Raw genomic sequence first — 19946 nt, 5'->3', positions numbered from 1 at the left:
TACCGCGATCCGAATGAGTGGCGCACGCCAGACGACCGCCCAATCTGTTTTCAATGCTCTCGGGTCGGCCACATTGCCCGCCACTGCCGCAGCCCCTGGTCGTCACCCCCGCGAGACACCTCCTACTACCGTCCAAACTACACACGCCGCTTTTCACCCCGCCGCCCATCCGAGACGTCTGAGGCCGCCGATCAACCTCCACGACAGTCCTCCCGTTCGCCTTCGCCGCTGGCCCGCCGCTCACGCTCACCGCAGTCGCCTCGTGTTTCGACTGCTGCGTCCTACCGCCCCTCTCATCGGGAAAACTAAGTGATGCAGCTCCCGGAGGTGACGCTGCATCAACGACCCGGACCTCAAACCCTCTACTGACGACTCGACCCAATCTGCTAGACGTTACAGTTGACGGTGTTCCTGTGCAAGCCCTTATTGACACCGGTGCCCATATTTCCGTGATGAGTGCTGCCCTCCGCCGTCGCCTACGCAAAGTCCTTACGCCTGCAACGTCCTGTGTGCGCGTCGCGGATGGTGCTATGCCTGCTGTCGAGGGACTGTGCACCGCTCGCGTGACAATCGGTGACTACAGTACGCCGGTTCAGTTCACCGTCCTTACCACATGCGCCCATGACCTCATTCTCGGTTTAGACTTTTTGTCGGATCATTCTGCCCTCATTGACTGCTCGCAGGGTGTCCTTCACCTTGAGCTTTCCCAACTAGATCCTGACCCCATCGACTCGTCGCTCCGGTTGACCTGCCCCGACTATGCCCACCTGCCCCCTCAGGCCTTATCTTTCGTTTCCCTCACACCTTCTCGCCCTGTTCCCGATGGTGACTACATCGTTGCGCCAGTCCTTGACCTCGCACTGACCCGCAGTGTTGTCCTGCCCCATACCATCGCCACCGTCACAGCCAACAACCTGTCTCTACCTTTCTTGAACTTCGGCTTCTCCTCACAGCTGCTTCCAGCCGGCATGTGCGTCGCTACGTTGTCCCCACTCGCCCAGTGCCATGTGGCTCCATTAGATGCCTCTCCTAATCGCGACCCACCAGACCCACCGCGGTCCACTCCGCTGTCCTCGGACGCATTCACGACCATGATGCCCGCCGATCTCCGCCCCGCCCAAACTTCTCAGCTTCGTGACCTTCTCCAGTCGTTCTCCGACATTTTTGACGTCTACAACACCTCACTGGGCCAAAATCTCGCTGTGACGCACCGCATTGACACCGGCGATGCCCCTCCCATTCGCCGCAGGCCCTACCGTGTCTCCCACGCCGAGCGCAAGGTCATAAACAACGAGGTCTCAAAAATGCTTTCCAAGAACATAATCGAACCATCCCACAGTCCCTGGGCCTCTCCAGTGGTACTAGTGAAGAAAAAGGACGGCTCATGGCGGTTTTGCATAGATTATCGACATCTCAATAAGATCACTAAAAAAGACGTCTACCCCCTGCCGCGTATTGACGACGCCCTTGACTGCCTACACGGAGCCAAATTCTTCTCCTCCATAGATCTTCGTTCCGGCTACTGGCAAATTGCCGTCGATGAGAAGGACCGTGAGAAAACCGCTTTTGTGACCCCTGATGGGCTATATCAGTTCAAAGTAATGCCTTTTGGCCTATGCAACGCGCCAGCCACATTTGAGCGCATGATGGACGCCCTTTTGCAGGGATTTAAGTGGACCACTTGTCTGTGTTATCTGGACGACGTCGTTGTATTTTCGCCTACATTTTCATCCCACCTAGAAGACCTTTCCCAGATTCTTTCCCTCTTTCGTCGTGCCGGCCTACAGCTTAACTCCTCGAAGTGCCGTTTCGCGAGACGTCAGATCACTATTTTGGGCCATATCGTTGATTTCCAGGGGGTTCACCCTGATCCCGATAAGATCCGGGCCGTGAAAGACTTTCCCCTTCCCCGATCTTGCCACGACGTCCGAAGCTTCTTGGGGCTCTGCTCGTACTTCCGTCGATTCATCCAGGGCTTCGCCGACCTCGCCCGTCCCCTTACCGACCTATTGAAGAAAGACGCCACCTTCGTCTGGGGACCTGACCAAGAACGAGCCTTCTCCACTTTGATCGCCAAGCTGACCACCACACCAGTTTTGGCGCACTTTGATGTTGCGGCCCCCACCGAAGTCCGTACTGATGCCAGTGGCTACGGCATCGGCGCTGTGCTCTCTCAGCGACAATCCGGTCAGGACCGTGTCATCGCCTACGCCAGCCGCCTTCTTTCTGCGCCCGAGCGCAATTACTCCATAACAGAACGTGAGTGCTTAGCCCTTGTATGGGCAGTTGGCAAATTCCGTCCTTATTTATACGGCCGCCCTTTTACGGTTAAAACCGACCACCATGCGCTATGCTGGCTCTCCTCTCTGAAGGACCCTACAGGGCGGCTTGGGAGATGGGCATTGCGTCTGCAAGAGTATGATTACACCGTGACTTACAAGTCTGGCAGGTTACACCAAGATGCCGACTGCCTCTCACGTTACCCCATTGGCCAGTGTGACTTGTTTGGCACTGCCACCGAAGCCGACCTGTTTTCAATCTCTGTCCTTGCCAACATGGGCGAAGAACAGCGCCGCGATGACGATTTGAGATCAATTATCGACCGCCTCAATTCCACCCCGTCTGATCCCTCGATGCGGCGCTTTGTGCTCTCTGACGGAATCTTGTATCGCCGCAGCCTCAATCCGGATGGCCCCAACCTTCTACTCGTTGTCCCCAAGCACCTTCGTCCTGCTATCCTTCATGAACTCCATGATCTCCCCACTGCTGGCCACTTGGGTGTATCGCGTACATACGACCGTGCGCGACGTCGCTTCTTTTGGCCCGGCCTGTTCCGCTCCGTACGCCGCTATGTTGCAGCCTGCGATGAGTGTCAGCGCCGGAAACGCCCTGCTACTCTACCAGCTGGCACACTTCAACCTATTGATGTGCCCCCAGAACCTTTTCATCACGTCGGCTTGGATCTTCTGGGTCCGTTTCCAGAGTCCACCTCCGGCAACAGATGGGTTGCAGTTGCCACGGACTACGCCACCCGTTATGCGATCACGCGGGCACTGCCAACCAGTACAGCTACAGATGTTGCGGACTTTTTGCTATACGACCTCATATTGCACCATGGTGCTCCCCGCCAGCTTCTTACCGACCGCGGCCGCTGCTTTCTGTCCAAGGTTGTCTACGACATTCTTCAATCCTGCTCTACTAAGCACAAGCTCACCACCGCCTATCACCCGCAGACAAACGGACTTACTGAGCGTCTCAACCGCACTCTGACCGATATGCTCGCTATGTACGTTTCCCCCGACCACCGCGACTGGGACCTCGCTCTCCCGTATGTTACCTTCGCATACAACTCCTCCCGCCATGATACAGCCGGTTACTCCCCTTTTTACCTTTTATACGGCCGCGAGCCCCAATTGCCTTTGGACACGCTGCTGCCTACTCCTGCTGCTCCGTCCTCTGAATACGCCCAAGACGCCATTGCCCGTGCTGACTACGCCCGTCAACTTGCACGCTCCCGACTTCTCGCCTCGCAGGCCTCCCAGTAGGAGTTCTACAACCGCCGTCACCGCACAGTCTCTTTCTCTCCTGGCTCCCTCGTCTTGCTTTGGTCCCCATCTCGCCGCGTCGGCCTCTCCGAAAAACTTCTGTCCCGTTATGTTGGCCCGTACCGTGTCCTGCGCCAGGTAACTGCTGTCACTTACGAGATCGCTCCAGCCTTCCAGCCCGCTTCCTCCCGCCACCTTCAACGTGATATCGTCCACGTCTCTCGCCTGAAACCCTACCTCTCGCCCTGCCGCTCGACGTCATCCAGTACACCGTGACGGTGTTTTTCCGGACGGGGGGCCATGCAACGGATATTCACAGAAGACGATGAGAAGGAAGTGCCTGACTGGTGTGCGCGCGCTATTGTTCGGTGCCTCCTGTGTTGTTCGCTCTGCGCTCCGGTCGCCCTTGCTTGTGACTAGCCTTTCGGGCAACGTAACAATATTATAAAAGTTTAGCATGGGGAAGACGTATTAGCATAGACGTTTAGCGGATTGCCAGACACCTGCCCACGCGCAGTGGAAGTGACGGTGTCATACTGGTCTACTGCACGTGCGCAGCCGCCGTCCAAGAATCCTGTATACGTCTCCGTGAGTACGCCTACGCTATAGGCTAAATCTCTCTATTATTGCACGCCGAATGTGTCTCCTTTACTAGTTCCATTGAGGGCATCACCAGAAAAGACTTTGGCACCGCATCGAGGACACGCCTATACACGCGCTGCGGATATATCGAAGCATTTTACGTTCAGATGTGGCAAGCGTACCGCTAACTGTTGGCCCTACTTTGTCGGCTGCGTTGCAGGTCCGCGAGCAGGTGCACGCCGTTCGACATCACCTGCTCGCCTATGTCGATCACAGCAGCGCGCCGTTCGAGCAGAAGGTGAACGTCACCGACGCCCTGCGGAACCTGTCACTAGCCTACACCAGGGCGCGGGATGCGGAGTCTTCAGCAGTCCAGCTAGAGCAGCAGCACGGCAAGGTGCTTTGACGCGTGTCTTCAAGCGGGAGACAGGAGCGATAAGCTTGATTCTTTGGATTCATTGTGCAGCGTATTTAGTCGGCCTGACAAAAGAGCGACTTTGCCGCTAACCCGCAGCTGCCAGACTTCGGGTGGAACATGTCCAGCGGTGACCAGAAATGGCCCTACTACGCGACTCTCGACTACCTGATGTCCATCAAGCCCACCCCCGAGTCCACGGCTGCAGACGCAGCCCTGCCCGAGATGGCGTTCAACTACACCGAGCACCGCCTGTACGTGTCGCTGGGAGCGCTCGTACCTCCAGCCTTCGACGACGGCTACGACAAGGTACACAATTGCGCCAAGTTTGAGCCGCGTCTGCGCACAGTCGAGTGCGGTCCACGCTGTTGCTCAACGTGGAGTAGCTCGTATGTAGGACTACGTTACTTCTTCCATCGGTCTGCTGATATTCCACATCCGTCTCTGTCTCCATCTGTCCATCTTCATATACTCTCGCCTGTCCCTTCTCCAGGTTTGCATGCTTTGCTTTTGTACCCAGGCCCACTGCATGCTATTGGGCTTACGCTGTTTAACAGCGAAATGCTTTTTCTTTTGCTTTTTCGCCCGATGCTAGAAAATTGTATCGTCGACTTCGTGGTAGGCGTAATTGATAAGCTTGATTTGCTTTGGCCCCGTGGGCTGCTTAAGCTGCTAAAAAAAAATTGGAGGGGACACTTAAGCTCCGCCTTAAGGGTATGACGCGATGGTGTAATGAGTTGATTCCCATATATGAAGAAGGTTATTCTATACTTTGCGTTTATAGATGCCTGGGAGTCCTCATACCCCTCCTGGCGCAGCGGTGCAGCGGCTAAGCGATGCGCCACTGCCCTGCAATGGCGGGTACTCCCAGCGGTGAGCCTTGTGTGGCCCAGGTTGCTGTATACCCGAGCGACCAATCATTAAACCTCACACTGTGGCCAGTTTGCTGTCCGGTGGTCAGGTTGTCCTCCTAGGTTGTAGGGTGCCTCGATGGCAGGGTTGCCGTTGGTGGCTACTTTGCGCCAAATTGGCTACTTTTCGACCCCGTCTGGCGATGAAAATTTCACGCTGGCTCCTTGGCTACTTTCTGGCTACTTTGAACTTCTATTTTGGCGCATTTACTAGCCATTTTTTTTGCAATTGCATATACAATAGCAAGCAAGAACAGAAAAGAACAATTATTTCCAAGCTTTGCTGTCCTCATTGCTGTCCTGGTCGCCTTGATGCTTGCGCGCGTCCTCGACCCATATATTCCTCCAACGAACTGGAGTCTGAAATACGCCAGCAGCAGAGAATTAGCGGTGCACTTGATCGCGCATCATGTATGACTTTCTGGCACGCAGCGGCATCGTACAAGGACACTTGCGGCGAATCCCCTTTTCAACACCTGGCGCAAGGAGCACTGAAAATTTTGACCCTTCCAATTTCTAATGCTGATGCAGAGCGCGTGTTCTCTTGCGTTAACTTGACGAAAACAGAGATCCGTAACAAAATGAAACTGGACTTGCTTATGGCGATTCTGCGAATTAAATTTGGGCTACGACTCCAAGAAAAAACAGCATCATCGTTTAACGTTCCTGCTGAGTTGTTGAATAGAATGTGCCAAAATTACTCCGGCAAGAACACTATCTACTCTAGATAAACTACGCGGACTGAACTTTTATTTATTTGCAACGTACCTGATACAAGGTTACATCTACCTTGCCTGATACTTGAAGGCCGAGCAAGAGGCCCAAAATTCCGTGCTCTTTATTTACTCTGTGTTTTTGTGTTGATTCAAAATGATATTATTCATTGTTCATTAATAAAAGTTGCTTATAATAATGGTTCTTTTCTACTTGGCTACAAATTTGGCTCCAAGATCAGGTGACGTGGCTACTTTTGGCTACTTTTAGCTTCAATTCTGGCTCTTTTTGAAAAATTCCCAACGGCAACCCTGCTCGATGGCCAGCGCCGCTTTCATGGTGAGGACACCGCTCTCGACGGAGGTATGCTGGGTCCCACTCTCTCGTTCGTCTACATTGGTAGCAATGCGGCGGCGGACTGTTTCGAACAGAAAACAGCTTCTACTGCATGAAATTCTGCAAATTTGGTGTCCTCCCAAGACAGTGCGGGGCCATAGATTGTTTAAGCCGACGGTTACGTTACTGTCTAGTGCGAAATTTGAGCGCAGCTCATCAGCTGTTTCAGCTTTTCGATAGAATGAGGCAAAGAATTCGAGCAAGACATGTATGTACAATTACAGACAGCTAGTTATTTTTCACACATATTCCTTCTTCAAAAAACACTCCGCCAACAGTTCTGGATTGTCATGAAGGAAGCTTTGTGGTCGGAGTAATTGATGGCTATGTGCTCGACTTGCTGCACCAATGCCTGTGTATTTCGCGAGGCTATCGCAGCTGTGGGAGCCGTCACGAGCGAGAGGAACGGGATGTTCTCCCGCATAAGTGGAAAGAAATTCCCGCTTGCCTTTATATCTAATTAAAGTCCCCACCCACCCTGCCACCCTGGCAGGTGGCAGCGTTTCTGGCACAACGTTGTCAATGCCAAAGCATGCAGCGCACATCTGTCACTACCGCCACGTAGCTTAAAGCACGATTGAGGTGTCCCCAAGAGGGCAGTTATGCGCCTTCCCTCTGGTTCAGGTGTCCACCGAGATGTGTGAGATTTTCTTTCCTCAAAAACAAATTTACAAATTTTACCCTCTGCTTTCCAAGCCCCCGCTGTTGTGCCATAGAGGTGGTCCCGTTGCGCTCGCCACCCGTTTCGTGACTGAGCGTTGCCAACTCTCTTAGCGGTAGCGAAGACTCCGAGTCAGGCGTCGGTGAGACTAAGAAAATGCTTTATACATTATGTACAGGGCATAATATAGTTCAACATCGGCACGGGGGCCGAGAGCTATACAACGCGACTGTTCTCGCACAGCGACGATCAGCGAGACACCAGCACGTCACACCATCCGACTCCACTCGTGAGCAGCGCTCGACCACGGTGGGTCGGTCTGATCACTCGGTCACTCCGTCAGTTGTAGCTGCTATCCAAGCGGCAGCGGTGGCGCTTATATAGCCTCAGGAACGGTGGCCCCTCAGAACTGGCCAATCCAAAGGCAGCACTCGACGGCAGTCCGAAAGGACCAATCAGCGATCGCGCGGGCCAACCGCTTCAAATTTTGCCGCGCGCGGTGGCGTCCGGGAGAGAAGGAATCTGGCGCCTCGCTGTCTGGCACCCAGCGACGTGTCCAGGCACGTTGCTCGCCGATGCTTCTCCTTAGACACCGCTGACTTACGGCGCAGCATCGTGGCTTGTCAAGGGAGCGTTAGGGCGCGTTGCCTTGCGGCGCAGCACCAGGGCCTGTCAAAGGGACGTTCGCAGCAGAAAGTTTGCGACCTGCAGAATTGGAATCCGGGCGGGTTTCCCGGCATAACACCGCTCTATTGGTTTCGCAGAGAGAGAGAAACAACTTTATTGCCATAGATTGGCGGGATTTAGGGCAGGTGGGCTTGGTGTGGCCCCCAGGCTGTGGGAGACAGATACTGCGCATTTCCTTTCTTAAAAAAAATACAGAATACAGACAGGAAATTCTAAAGTGTGCTTGGCGAAAGCCTTGTGGTCAATCCACTACCGCTTCCCCGAGCCGCTTGGCGGGGAATCACTGGGCCGCTTCGGAGCCATGGATGCGTCTCACTCGACAGCAACGAGACGTGTAGCGAGTGAGCGGCGGTGTAACTGCCACCACCGAAGCGCCTGCGCTCGTTCTACCGCTACTGTGTGACGTCACGATTGCTATGCACAGCTGCGCCCCCCACTGGCGCGCCGGTTGCTAAGGAGGGGAGGAGGTTGCGCTTTTACTTTCTCCTTTCCAAGCTACCACTCCATTGCTTTCACAGATTAAAGGGTGTCCACTGCTGGTTACAACGGACAACGGCGGTGGTGGTGAAAACTTTTAATTTCTGAAATAGAGTTTGGGAGCCACAGAGTGGCCACGCTACATGGTCGGCGTCCCTAGTCCGGGACACCGCATGACAATGCCCCGTCTCTAGCCCGTTTCACCAGAGCCCTTTGGGACTCAAGCGAGGAGCAGTTGAGAAGGGCAGTCTCCCATGCCTCTCTGGAAGGGGTAGGGGAAGGGGGGAGGTGGGGATTTTGAGTACATGCCCACACCATGTGGAAGATATCACAGGTCTCCCCACAGTGTGGGCATCGCCCATCCGTGTTAGGATCGTAATGCTTTAAGATTGCAGGACAGAGTAGAGTACCTGTCTGCAGGCGCCTTAAAGTTCGCTCCTCCGTCTTACTCAGCCCCTTTGCAGGGGCCGGGAAAAGGCGGTGGATGTCGCTATAATGCGTTATAATTTCCTTGAATCGCAGCAGCGGCTGGTTAGTCTCCGAGCCAGAAGAGCTGGGATGAGGAGCCCGGTGAGTAAGCGCTCGGGCAGCCGCGTCAGCGGCCTCATTACCTCGTAAGCCCTGGTGGCCAGGAGCCCAAATGATTCTTTTGGGTGTTGGATCAGTGGCAGTCCGTCTTAGAATGCAAGCAGCTAAGGGGGAGATATCCCCTGCCAAGTAATGATCAGATGCTTTTCGGGAGTCCGTAATGATGATTCTCGAATTGGCGTGGGCGGCAGCAAGCGCTATCGCTACTTCCTCGGCTCGCATTGAATTCGGGGCTCGAAAAGAGAGTCCATCAACGTGCATTTCCTGGTGAACGACAGCGGCCGTGTAAAATCCCGTGGGCGATGGGCCTGCTACGTCTACATAATATACACCGGGTCGGGAGCCGTGTTCTCTCAAGAGCCCGAGCCCGCGCTTGTCGCCTGTTTACGTGCATGTCGGTGTCCATGTTACGGGGCAGCGGGGAGACCCAGAGCATATGGCGCCACAGTACTGGGATACGCTCCGCCTCCTCTGGAGTGCAGTCGTGTTGGATGTGTAAGCGGTTTAGCAGGCGGCGCCCAGGGGCCGTCTGCATGAGCCGCGTGTATTGGTTCACGAGGTGGGCCTCCCGCAGCTCCTGGTAGGAGTTTAGCACCCCCAATGCCTTGAGTTTGGCATTAGAGGTAGCCACCGGGAGATCCAGGGCTCGCTTAGTTGCCTTGCGGATGACGGCGTCTATTCGCGCCTCGTCTTGCTTAGTAGTGCGGAGATATGGCACGGCGTAGAGGATCCGGCTAGTCACGAAGGCATAGACGAGCCTAAGCGCGTCCCTGCCCCGCAGACCGCCCCGCTTGTTGGAAACGCGGCGGATCATGCGCCCTACCTGTTCGCCTACTCTCTTGAGTTTCAGAATGGTGGAGTCCGGTCTGAGTCTGTGGTGAATGAAAAGGCCCAGAATACGGAGCTCCTCCACCTCTCTAATAGGACCTCCTGACAGAGAGATGTGAATTGCTGTCCTATCCTTTGGGTTCGCTCTGACATGCAAAAGCTCTGATTTCGCTGGAGCACATTGGAGCCCACAGTCAATGGCATACGCATCGACTATGGAAGCGGCCTGCGACGGCGACACCGCGAAACGCAGAAACGGGCGCCTAAAAGCTGCGCTCTAAAACTTTATTCAAGTGAAGGGGAGTTGTAGGAGCTTATGGGCGGGGCCCTCATTCCAGGGCTTCACTGGCTTCAGCTGCCCTGCGGACCTGTTGTTTGAGAGCCCGTTGGTCCTCCAGGTTATCATTGGTCAGCAGCGCCTCCCACCGCTCAAAAAAAGTGCTTTCCGTCTGTATAGAGTACTCGGTTTGGCCCCACATCCCCACGAAATGTGGAAGAGTGTAGAGTGGACCTGGCACCAGGGACACGTGTCTGAGTATAATGTTGGGTATATGAGATGTAGTCTATAGAGGTTTGGAAATGTGTTCGTCTGTATATGCCGCCAAGAGACGGAATCTGGGGTGTCCAATTTCCTGTGAGGTGGGGGAAAGTATCTCTCTTGAAGACGCTGAAACTCGATACTGTCATGTTGTAGTGACGGCAGTCCAGCGGTCAGGAAGACACCAACAAGACTTGGAAACGAAGCTCTTTATTTGGGCTGACTTGCGCCCGCAAAAGAACTGAATCCCTCGGCGGCGGCGTAAGCAACAAACGTGCTCGTCAGTCGTCGAACTACGAATGCCCGCCGCTCGTGGCCTCGCTCAGTTTAAATCCGGCGAGGAAACTTCGAGATAACAGGTCAAGATCATCTACAGTAATCTGGAAAAACGTAGATGCAGCTCTTCTTGCCTGTGATGAATAGAGATTAGTCCAGTCGCTTCTCGTGTCACAAACTAAAATGATAACACCCCTTTCCTGCGGCCTTGAGCGCGAATTAACGGCCACTATAGTGACACGTGGCAATACGTTCGTTATACCTGGAAGTTAGAGCGGTAAAAGCGGGCACGGTTTGCCGTCCCGTTCGGTTGATGATGCCTCGAGCTAGAGCATGTGCCCTCTCGTTTCCCTCTAGTCCCTCGTGGCCAGGGGTCCAGGTGATTTGGCGGTGCTTGGTGAGGGGTGTAGTGGCCATGAGCCGGCTGACATGTTTGAGAACTCAGCCTCTCAGGAAGTTTCGATACGCATGTTGCGAGTCTGTGATCACATGAGCGCTTTGACCTTGGGACTCGTAATGCCTAATGGCAGTGGCCACGGTGTTGATCCCTGCGGCCGCTGGTGTTTCGGCTCTTACAGAAGCAGTGAATAAAGTGGAGAAGCGGTGGTCCACTGCCGCCACTGCGTACTTCTCATGGTCCGGGTATGTTGCGGCGCCCACATAAACCACGTTCGGGAGCTGGCTACAGTCGGATACAACTTAAGTCTGCAGCGAAGCTCCGCCCACATCCAGCCTCCGCACACAGAATTCCTCCACGACAAGAAAAGTAGTCCGCTATACTTATACGTTTCTTGTTACCTAAACAAGGAGCTTATCACAAGAGAAAAATTATCAGCTCTAGAATTTGGTACGTGGTTTGTTCCGTATAGTCGAACATTAAAAAGGTGATTTCGTTTACTGTTGCGATTGGCCAGCGGAGTAATACAGGACGCCGTGGACCGCGACCCAGTGTTAGCAACTGCTGTTCTTTTAAGTTGTATCCTACTATAGGTGTCGGCGTAGGTAGGATACTGTCACAAAGTACGTGCATGCCTTTTCTTTCTTTTTTCTTTTGCGACCGAGCTGGCCACGGCGCCGGTGGTTCGCAGGCATTTCGCAATGCGGCGGCAACGATTTTGCACCCCTCGTGGAGGCAGCTGACCGCTCGCGGCACTGGAGGGTCAAGGCTACTCCGCCCCCTCCCTGGGATTATGGTCGGGAAGCGAGCGATTGCACGAGGTGGGGTCGGGAAGCGGCCGGTTGAAGGCCCCAGCACCGTTGCCGACCTTGGCAAGTTAGCATCGCTCCTCGTTAGGACCGTACCTTTTCCCTCGCGTCCCCTTCAGTTTCTCCGTGTTTCTTCTCCCCCCTTCTCAACATCTGTAAATCGTTGGTGCACGGGGCCGAGAGGATTCGTTTGATTTTGTTTGTTTTTTGTTGTTTGTCATGGGAACGCGGTGGCGGGAAAACCGCGAGCCGGGCAGTTGGCTTGGAGATTTCGGTGCGTGCGGACGTGTGTGAGGTCAGCCAGGGAAGTGGTCGGCAAGCGAGCTAAGGCGGGTGTCTGACGCGTAGAGCGCGGCGACGGCGGTCCCGAAGACATGTGGCCCAAGTTCGCCCGTACCCGTAACCCCCCATCAGCCCCGCGCGCCATCGCAGCCCGACGCTCCTAGCGACCGGACCTTGCCAGTATACGCAGTTAAGCCACCGTTTCTCACCACTCGCTTTACTCTTTTCCTTTGTTCTGTTGCGGGTCTCGTCCTATTCTTTGTACATTGCTTTAATCGTGTAGCGTTGCTGTATAGCTCTCATTCTGATGTTTTCCGCTTCCTGTTAATAGCGGTTTGTGTTGCTTTCTCATTCTGTGTTTGTATTCGCGTCGCGCCTGTGTATTTCCGCAAATTGCTTGGTTTGTTTTGTAACCGTTTGTTCTTGTTCTTACCCAAGTAAAAGGGTTGCTAAAGAAACTTGCCTATATGCCTCATGCCTCTGGTCAACGGCTAATCAGGCGTGGCCCCTATCGCCGGTCAGCAGTCGATCCTCATCTTCCGCACGCGGGGTGGAGAAGTTTGTCGCTCCTCCCCCTCCAAATTTACGGAGAGTGCAGTAGTGGGCAGGTTGGCCCGAATAATTATAATTTCGGCGCCAATCGAACATCAAGCCGCCCACAATATCGTCACAAACTGGCGTCCGCGACAGGACTTGCTGGCCACGATTGGCCTTGACCGCGAGGCATAGCGTTGAAGTGAGAAAGCGTGCGCTGTCCCAGCTAAGAGCATGTGTACGCTGGAGGACTTAGAGAGCCTCATCAGGCGAGGAAAGGCTCTGGGCCTCGAGGGACCTAGCCTTCGTGAATTTTTCTGGAATGAGCGGAGGGCGCAATGTGATCGCGAATGTCGTCGCTAGGAAGACGAGCGCCGTCGTCAGGAGAACGAGCTAGACAAAGCGCGCTCGGCGCTCAGGATGCTGGAGCCGCGGAGAGAAATTGAGGCTCTCCGAGCAAGGAGCAAGCTTAGCAGAAGCGAAGGCTCTGATTACGCTTCAAACGGAAGCGAAGTGCCAGGTGAGGCAGCACGGAAGGTGCTTGAGGCCGGAGAACGAGATTACCGGCAAGGCGACTGCAGGGCAGTTGCAGAAATGGCACCGGCAGCAGACCAGGTGGTTTTACGGACACCTCCCGAGCATGGTGAGCAGCCGTTCAAAGGGGGGGAACTCTGTATCGTCAAAGGACGAGGTGGTGAGCTCGACCATGCGATCGGGGTAGAGGTGAGTCCGGAAACACCTGAAGCGAATACGCTGGAAGAGCGGTTCAGCCGAGTGCCGGCACCACCCTCAGACGTCACATTGGAGGCAACAGTGTCGCCTGACCTAGAGAATGGGACACTGTGGTGGTCTTTCGGGAACAAAGATCCCGGCGATGTCGCAGCTCCTGAGCGACTGTCCGAGAAACGGGCTGTGAAATGCCCCGGTCCTCATCATGATGAGGAAAGAAAAGCACAGCTCCACGGAGCGGTCAGAGTCTAGGAGCATTGCTCGGACGCGTCGGCTGTAGAGCCTGACAGGGAGCATGGAGCACAGTTGGGCTCCGTATAGGGGAACCAGCGGGTCGCGATGATGCCGCAGTTCCCGCGCGGCTAGAACCGCGACAAGCAGTCGAAACAGGGTCGGTTACTGTGACAGATGACCCGTTTTCGGAGCAGCAGCCAGGTGTGCAGATGGATGTACAGTCATGCGTGGGGGTAGGGCGAACCGGTTGCTGCGAGACTGCCGTTTCCGCACAGCCAAGCGCACAACCGGCAAATGACGTACAGTCAGTAACTTCTCGCCAGGGTGCCTATTCCCATGAGCGGTCAGGTTACAATACTCTGGCCGTGTGCTGCTCGCCGAAGGAGACGAACAAGCCTAGCAGTAAAGGACAGTGCCCGCTTCCTTTTATTGCCTGTCAGGAAGGAGGAGAAACCTATGAAGGGTTTCTCAAAGGCGACAGAGAAAAGGCGCGAAACGTTCGCATGCGTCTTACAAAGCTATCCCAAAAGCTAGACGACCAGAGACGCGCTCGCGTTAGAGCACTACGGTGGAAGCGTCATATCGCCGACTCTCGAGCGATCTTTCGCGATAAGTGCCGCACAGTCGAAGTAGACGGAGGAAAATTTATGTGTGGAAAGTTCCGCACCAAGAGGTACGGTGAAGTCCCACTCAGTGCCGTGCTAAAGGAAGACAACAGTCCGGCACTCATTGCACTCACCGGAACCTAGGCGATCACGAGTTCCGAAGCTCCTTTCCTCCTAGGCGGTCATTCCTTTTCTTTTTCTTTGTATGTTGGGGATTCTACGAGTATAGTGCTTGGGGATGTTACGCGGCACAAGCTGTTTGTGTGTTGCTCGACATTTCAGTGACGAATTGTTTCTATGTGCAGTGTTGAACTGTTTCTTTGGAAAGTGCCGCGTAGAACAGTCTGCAGTGACTGGGACGCGACGATGTGAAGTGTGCAGTGCGCTACTGTGCGAGCCATCGTGGGAAACTGGTTGTGCGACGAGGAACTGGTACGCGCTCGTGACAGGGAAGTGCGCGCAAATTCATCTTCGTTTGCATGATCGGAAAGACGCGTTTGTGCATGCACGACATTTGTGTATTTGATTTTGAAATGTTATTAAGAATAACATTCTTTTCGTGGGGGTTGTGTCACAAAGTGCGTGCATGCCTCTTCTTTCTTTTTTCTTTTGCGACCGAGGTGGCCACGGCGCCGGTGGTTCGCAGGCATTTCGCAATGCGGCGGCAACGATTTTGCACCCCTCGTGGGGGCAGCTGACCGCTCGCGACAATGGAGGGTCAAGGCTACTCCGCCCCCTCCCTGGGATTATGGTCGGGAAGCGAGCGATTGCACGAGGTGGGGTCGGGAAGTGGCTGTTTGAAGGCCCCAGCACCGTTGCCGACCTTGGCAAGTTAGCATCGCTCCTCTTTAGGACCGTACCTTTTCCCTCGCGTCCCCTTCAGTTTCTCCGTGTTTCTTCTCCCCCCTTCTCAACATATGTAAATCGTTGGTGCACGGGGCCGAGAGAATTCGTTTGATTTTGTTTGTTTTTTGTTGTTTGTCACGGGAACGCGGTGGCGGGAAAACCGCGAGCCGGGCAGTTGGCTTGGAGATTTCGGTGCGTGCGGACGTGTGTGAGGTCAGCCAGGGAAGTGGTCGGCAAGCGAGCTAAGGCGGGTGTCTGACGCGTAGAGCGCGGCGACGGCAGTCCCGAAGACGTGTGGCCCAAGTTCGCCCGTATCCGCAACCCCCCATCAGCCCCGCGCGCCATCGCAGCCCGACGCTCCTTGCGACCGGACCTTGCCACTACGCAGCTAAGCCACCGTTTCTCACCACTCGCTTTACTCTTTTCCTTTGTTGTGTCGCGGGTCTCGTCCTATTCTTTGTACATTGCTTTAATCGTGTAGCGTTGCTGTATAGCTCTCACTCTGATGTTTTCCTCTTATTTGTGGTTTGTGTTGCTTTCTCATTCTGTGTTTGTATTCGCGTCGCGCCTGTGTATTTCCGCAAATTGCTTGGTTTGTTTTGTAACCGTTTGTTCTTGTTCTTACCCAAGTAAAAGGGTTGCTAAAGAAACTTGCCTATACGCCTCATGCCTCCGGTCAACGGCTAATCAGGCGTGGCCCCTATCGCCGGTCAGCAGTCGATCCTCATCTTCCGCACGCGGGGTGGAGAAGTTTGTCGCTCCTCCCCCTCCAAATTTACGGAGAGTGCAGTAGTGGGCAGGTTGGCCCGAATAATTATAATTTCGGCGCCAATAAAACATCAAGCCGCCCACAATATCGTGACAGATACTCGCGCTCGTCGTCTGCCTGTATGAACGCCTTTTTGCATATGTTTCGGTATCGGGGCCACGCTGATGTACTTCCTGTGCCGTTTTTCTAGAGAGGATTGGGCATCCAATGCGCGGATGTCCACAACTGTGCCTACTCGGCGTAGGATAGCTCGTCCAGCTTGGGTGGTCTGATGCATACCAAGCTGCGCAACAGGCTTGCGGGAGGGCGCGTGCTTTTAAAGAAACTTGCGTGCGGGCACTCGAACCTCACCGTGGGAAAAGGTGCACAAGGAAGCACATTACTACCGAGCCATGGCGAATCAAACTGATGCAGTTCTTTGCGTCGGTTGCATTGTATGCAATATGTCGCCATATTCTATATACTAATTTCTGAGTTACAAAGTAAATGTGCTTAATGGAATGCTTTCTCATATATTTCCAAAATTTCATGCTTTTATGAAACAAAATAAAAAAAAAACAGGTAAAAAACTTTTTCCCCGACAGTTGCGTTCCTTCGCATAGTTTCCCTCAGACTGCCGGCACATAGAAGGAACTTCCCAGACAAGCGTAAGGTAAAATATAAAGGTTTAATTACATTATTAAGGTCAAACAAGGAACTAAAGTAGGGAGGCAAGGTAACAAGAGTGAAGAAGAACCTCCTTCCATGTCGAACAGCGGCTTAAATCGGATGTCCTGTCCCCAGGTCCCTACAGCACCAAGAAACCGTTCCGATGCATCGGCGCTTTAGCGGAAGGAATCGAGCGTAACACCGACCTTTCAAAACTTCTTGAAATTGCCCATCACCTTTTTCTTTTCTTTTGTGTGGGGGCGTATGGCGGCCAAGACCGAGCTGCCAAACCTCTAGTTTTGTGAAGCAGCGCTCGGCTGTGTCGTTGCCTCCGCAGGACCTTCTGGCCGCCACGCTGGGCTACTGGGCGGCGCGCACCATCCTGGACGCCCAGCGCGACGTGTCTCCGGGCTGGAGCCTCAGCACGTGCCTCTCGATGCAGGCCGGGGGGACACTCTCGGCGCAGGAGAAGGCCGGCCTCTTCGCCACGGCTCTGGCCTTCAAGGTGGCTCTGGTGAGCGCGGGCTGCGTGTCCCTTCACCCGCAGCTGCCAGACAATTGACACTCTTCACCAGCATGAAGCCGGCCACGTGCACGTCTACATTGTCAAACGTTCAAACCTAGCGCCATCGCTGCTGGGCTTCCACTGGCATTTAAATGTTCAGTGAGGAAAGCGATTACTTACATTTTCACACCCGCAGTGAAAAGATTATAGAACGCCCAAGGCCGCGGGTTCCACTAGCTTGCTGTACTTCTTTTTTTTTTTTACATAAATGATCAGCTATCCTTAGCCAGTGGTTATGAGGCCACACGCCAGAATAAGACAGCCTCAGCCAAGGATTCACTGACACGTATCAGGGAACAAGCCTTGTGGACAGAAATCAATTCTCAGCTGGAGCGATGTGTACTCGATCTTTCACCCCGCTGACAAGCACGGAATAGTCATTTGCGGGCCGAAAGATGACAATTCCACAATGCTGCATGCAAAGTCAGCCCCTCTCGATCCAACCATTATGAGGTTCACCGAGACCGTACGTACTAGTTACAACTATAGATTGCCATCGTTCAAGTGCATGCAGCTCGAGCTCATCTTGCCGAGTACTGCTCGTGATCTGCACCTTCTGCGCCCCACAGGACTCGGCGCAGGAGTTGAGCGGCAACCGTCTGGCTACGCCACGGGAACGCGCCCGAATGCGGCTCGTCTTTCGGGCGGCGTGCGGCGGCCTCTGCGAACTGCCGCCAAGGCGCAGTGTCGCCTCGAACGATGCGCCAACGTGGCGGATGCAGCAGAAGTTTGGCGGCGTGGATGGCCACAGGATGTGCCACGCGGCGGTGCTCAACGCGCCGCTCTTTTTTCTGCTCTTCGGCTGCGAACCGACGTCGCAAATGTCGCAGACCGGGGTCTGCCCACTCTCCTGAAAACGCACAGCAGCGCCGGCGCGGGACGTCGCAGGGTCTGATGCCTAGGATCAGGAAGGTGTACTGATGAGGAGCTGAAAGCAAGGAGGGCATATGACGGAGAGGTCTTATAGGGACTAACAGAATGAATTCACTGTGGATACTGCTAGATATATAGCTGGCCTATAATGGTTCTGGCTGTGTAGAATACCACGAAGGAATTTTAAATGTTAGTCTGACAGCGAGAGCTGCGCTAAAACGGAGTGTCCAAAACAGCGTTTTCCCCATGGTTTTCCCATATAGTTGCTGGCTTTCCGCCAACATTCACAAGTTAAGGTCACAGCACCAAGCATATGCGACCATATCAATCATTTTTTTAATAGTAAGAAGATCAGCAGCCTTTAGGGCTGCTAAAGAACGGTGTTGTTGTATGAGGACTTGATATTCTGACCCTAATAAAAGAAAAACATTTTTTTGCCGCCAGCTTTTTTATGTAGGCGATATGGTCACCCGTTTGCGTCATCCGGCAGAAGGCACCCCTGCTTTGGTTATATAATTTGTTTCACGTGCTGAGTGTAGTTGTTGCCTTCAATAAGCATTGCATAATTAGACAATGCTAGGCAGTTCTGTCTTCAGTGTTCCATGCATATGTGTGTCACTGTGTGTGTCTTGCCTCTGCGCCGCCTTGCTGCCTCAGGGATCATATTTCCCAAACAACATTAGCACGACTGCTCAGAACTGTAACCGCCACTTCACGCCACTACTGTGACTATATCTCCCACATGCGCGAATACGAGTGCTTCTAATCATGTGAAAGTGTGCTCGAGCGGAGCCAGTCTGGCGAAGCAAAAAAAAGATTGTTCTCAGTCAATACACGACCAGCGAAGCCAGAAGTGGGTTTAGCGTTGTGGTAGTAGTAGTAGCAGTAGTAGTAGTAGTAGTAGTAGTAGTAGTAGTAGAAGTAGTAGTAGTAGTGGTAACAGGAACGTGGTATAACATGGGGAATGTGGAGGAGGAGGGTGACGGTGGAAGGGGGACGGCATGTGCGTCTGCCGAGGAGAGGCTATGCGGCAGTGAGGCGCCGCGGGCTTGGAGCGGTTAGAGTGTCTGGATGCCCATCGCAAAAGCGGCGCTGGCCATCGAGGTACCAGGAGTGGCGGTCTGGAGAGAGACAGAAAACTCATTTCCCGACCCTGGTCCCGGCCGTCGTCACAAGTGAGACTCGTTCATGCAATGTAAGTAGCTTTTCGCTGCAATAAACTTTCGTTGACAAATTTCAACAGCGGTTTCATGAGGGTCCCACTGTCACGAGTGCATGGGTGGCTTGCACTGCCGGACACCTTAGAGCGTGTGGGAGTAGCGGTCCTGGTCTCCAGGAGATGCCCTCAACTCAGTGTAGCAAGTTCAGCCTGATAACCATCTACCGCCCTTCAGACCCTTGATGCTTGCAATGAAGAAGTGTACCCAAATGTAACAGCTCTACTGCAGGTTCTGGCTTTGCTACGAGACAGCGCCGCCTCGAGGGTTCGCATGTTTTCAACACTTTGTCGTTTGAAGACATGTCTTCAGGCAAAGATGAATGAGGAGCGTCTGACCGGGCTTGTTTGTGTTGTGGATGTTCGTGTTGACGCATCTCATGTCATAGACAGCTTTCTTTTTCTGTGGCCCAACGGAAAGCTTGCTGCCTAAGGTGCTGTATTCCGCAACGGTTTTATTGGAAACATTGTAGGAAATTTGTACCGAGAATATTTACATAGCGCATGCGACCATTTTTATCTATCCCGATGCTGGAAACCATGATCAGAGAACGTGATGGCGATTGCATGTCGGCAAAAGCACTGTAACAAAAACTAATATACCTGTAAGTCTCACCCACCAGGAAATAATAAGATATTTTTAGTATATGGAATAGTGTAAATTTCAGTTTCCACACCAAGGCTGTTATGGCAGTGATTTGCGCATCATCAAGAAAATTTTGAGTAGGTCGTGGTTGTCGCCCCGTCCAAGAAACTCAAAACCTTGAAGTGCCATCTATAGTTGCAAAAGCTAAAAGCGCATGGTCGATGATGCGAAGCGA

The 19946-nt window shown here is 53.6% G+C and overlaps 1 protein-coding gene across 1 annotated transcript in view; it reads left to right on the top strand.

Moving 5' to 3' along the window:
* The window catches only part of LOC149343622 (uncharacterized), a 29212-nt gene extending 11103 nt beyond the window's left edge, over nt 1–18109 (top strand). Inside the window, exons 6-9 of the mRNA XM_089545978.1 lie at nt 4348–4524; nt 4642–4851; nt 16809–16985; nt 17606–18109. Coding sequence (XP_089402104.1) covers nt 4348–4524; nt 4642–4851; nt 16809–16985; nt 17606–17890 — 849 coding nt within the window. The 3' untranslated portion in view covers nt 17891–18109. The remainder of the gene's footprint in view (nt 1–4347; nt 4525–4641; nt 4852–16808; nt 16986–17605) is intronic.
* Nucleotides 18110–19946: the final 1837 nt, after the last annotated feature.

This window comes from Amblyomma mixtum, chromosome 5 (genome assembly GCF_055824585.1).
Source record: "Amblyomma mixtum isolate Tamu chromosome 5, ASM5582458v1, whole genome shotgun sequence".
NCBI classification, from domain to species: domain Eukaryota; kingdom Metazoa; phylum Arthropoda; class Arachnida; order Ixodida; family Ixodidae; genus Amblyomma; species Amblyomma mixtum.
Note: the sequence above shows the minus strand (reverse complement) of the source record. Positions and strands in the feature narration are given on the sequence as shown.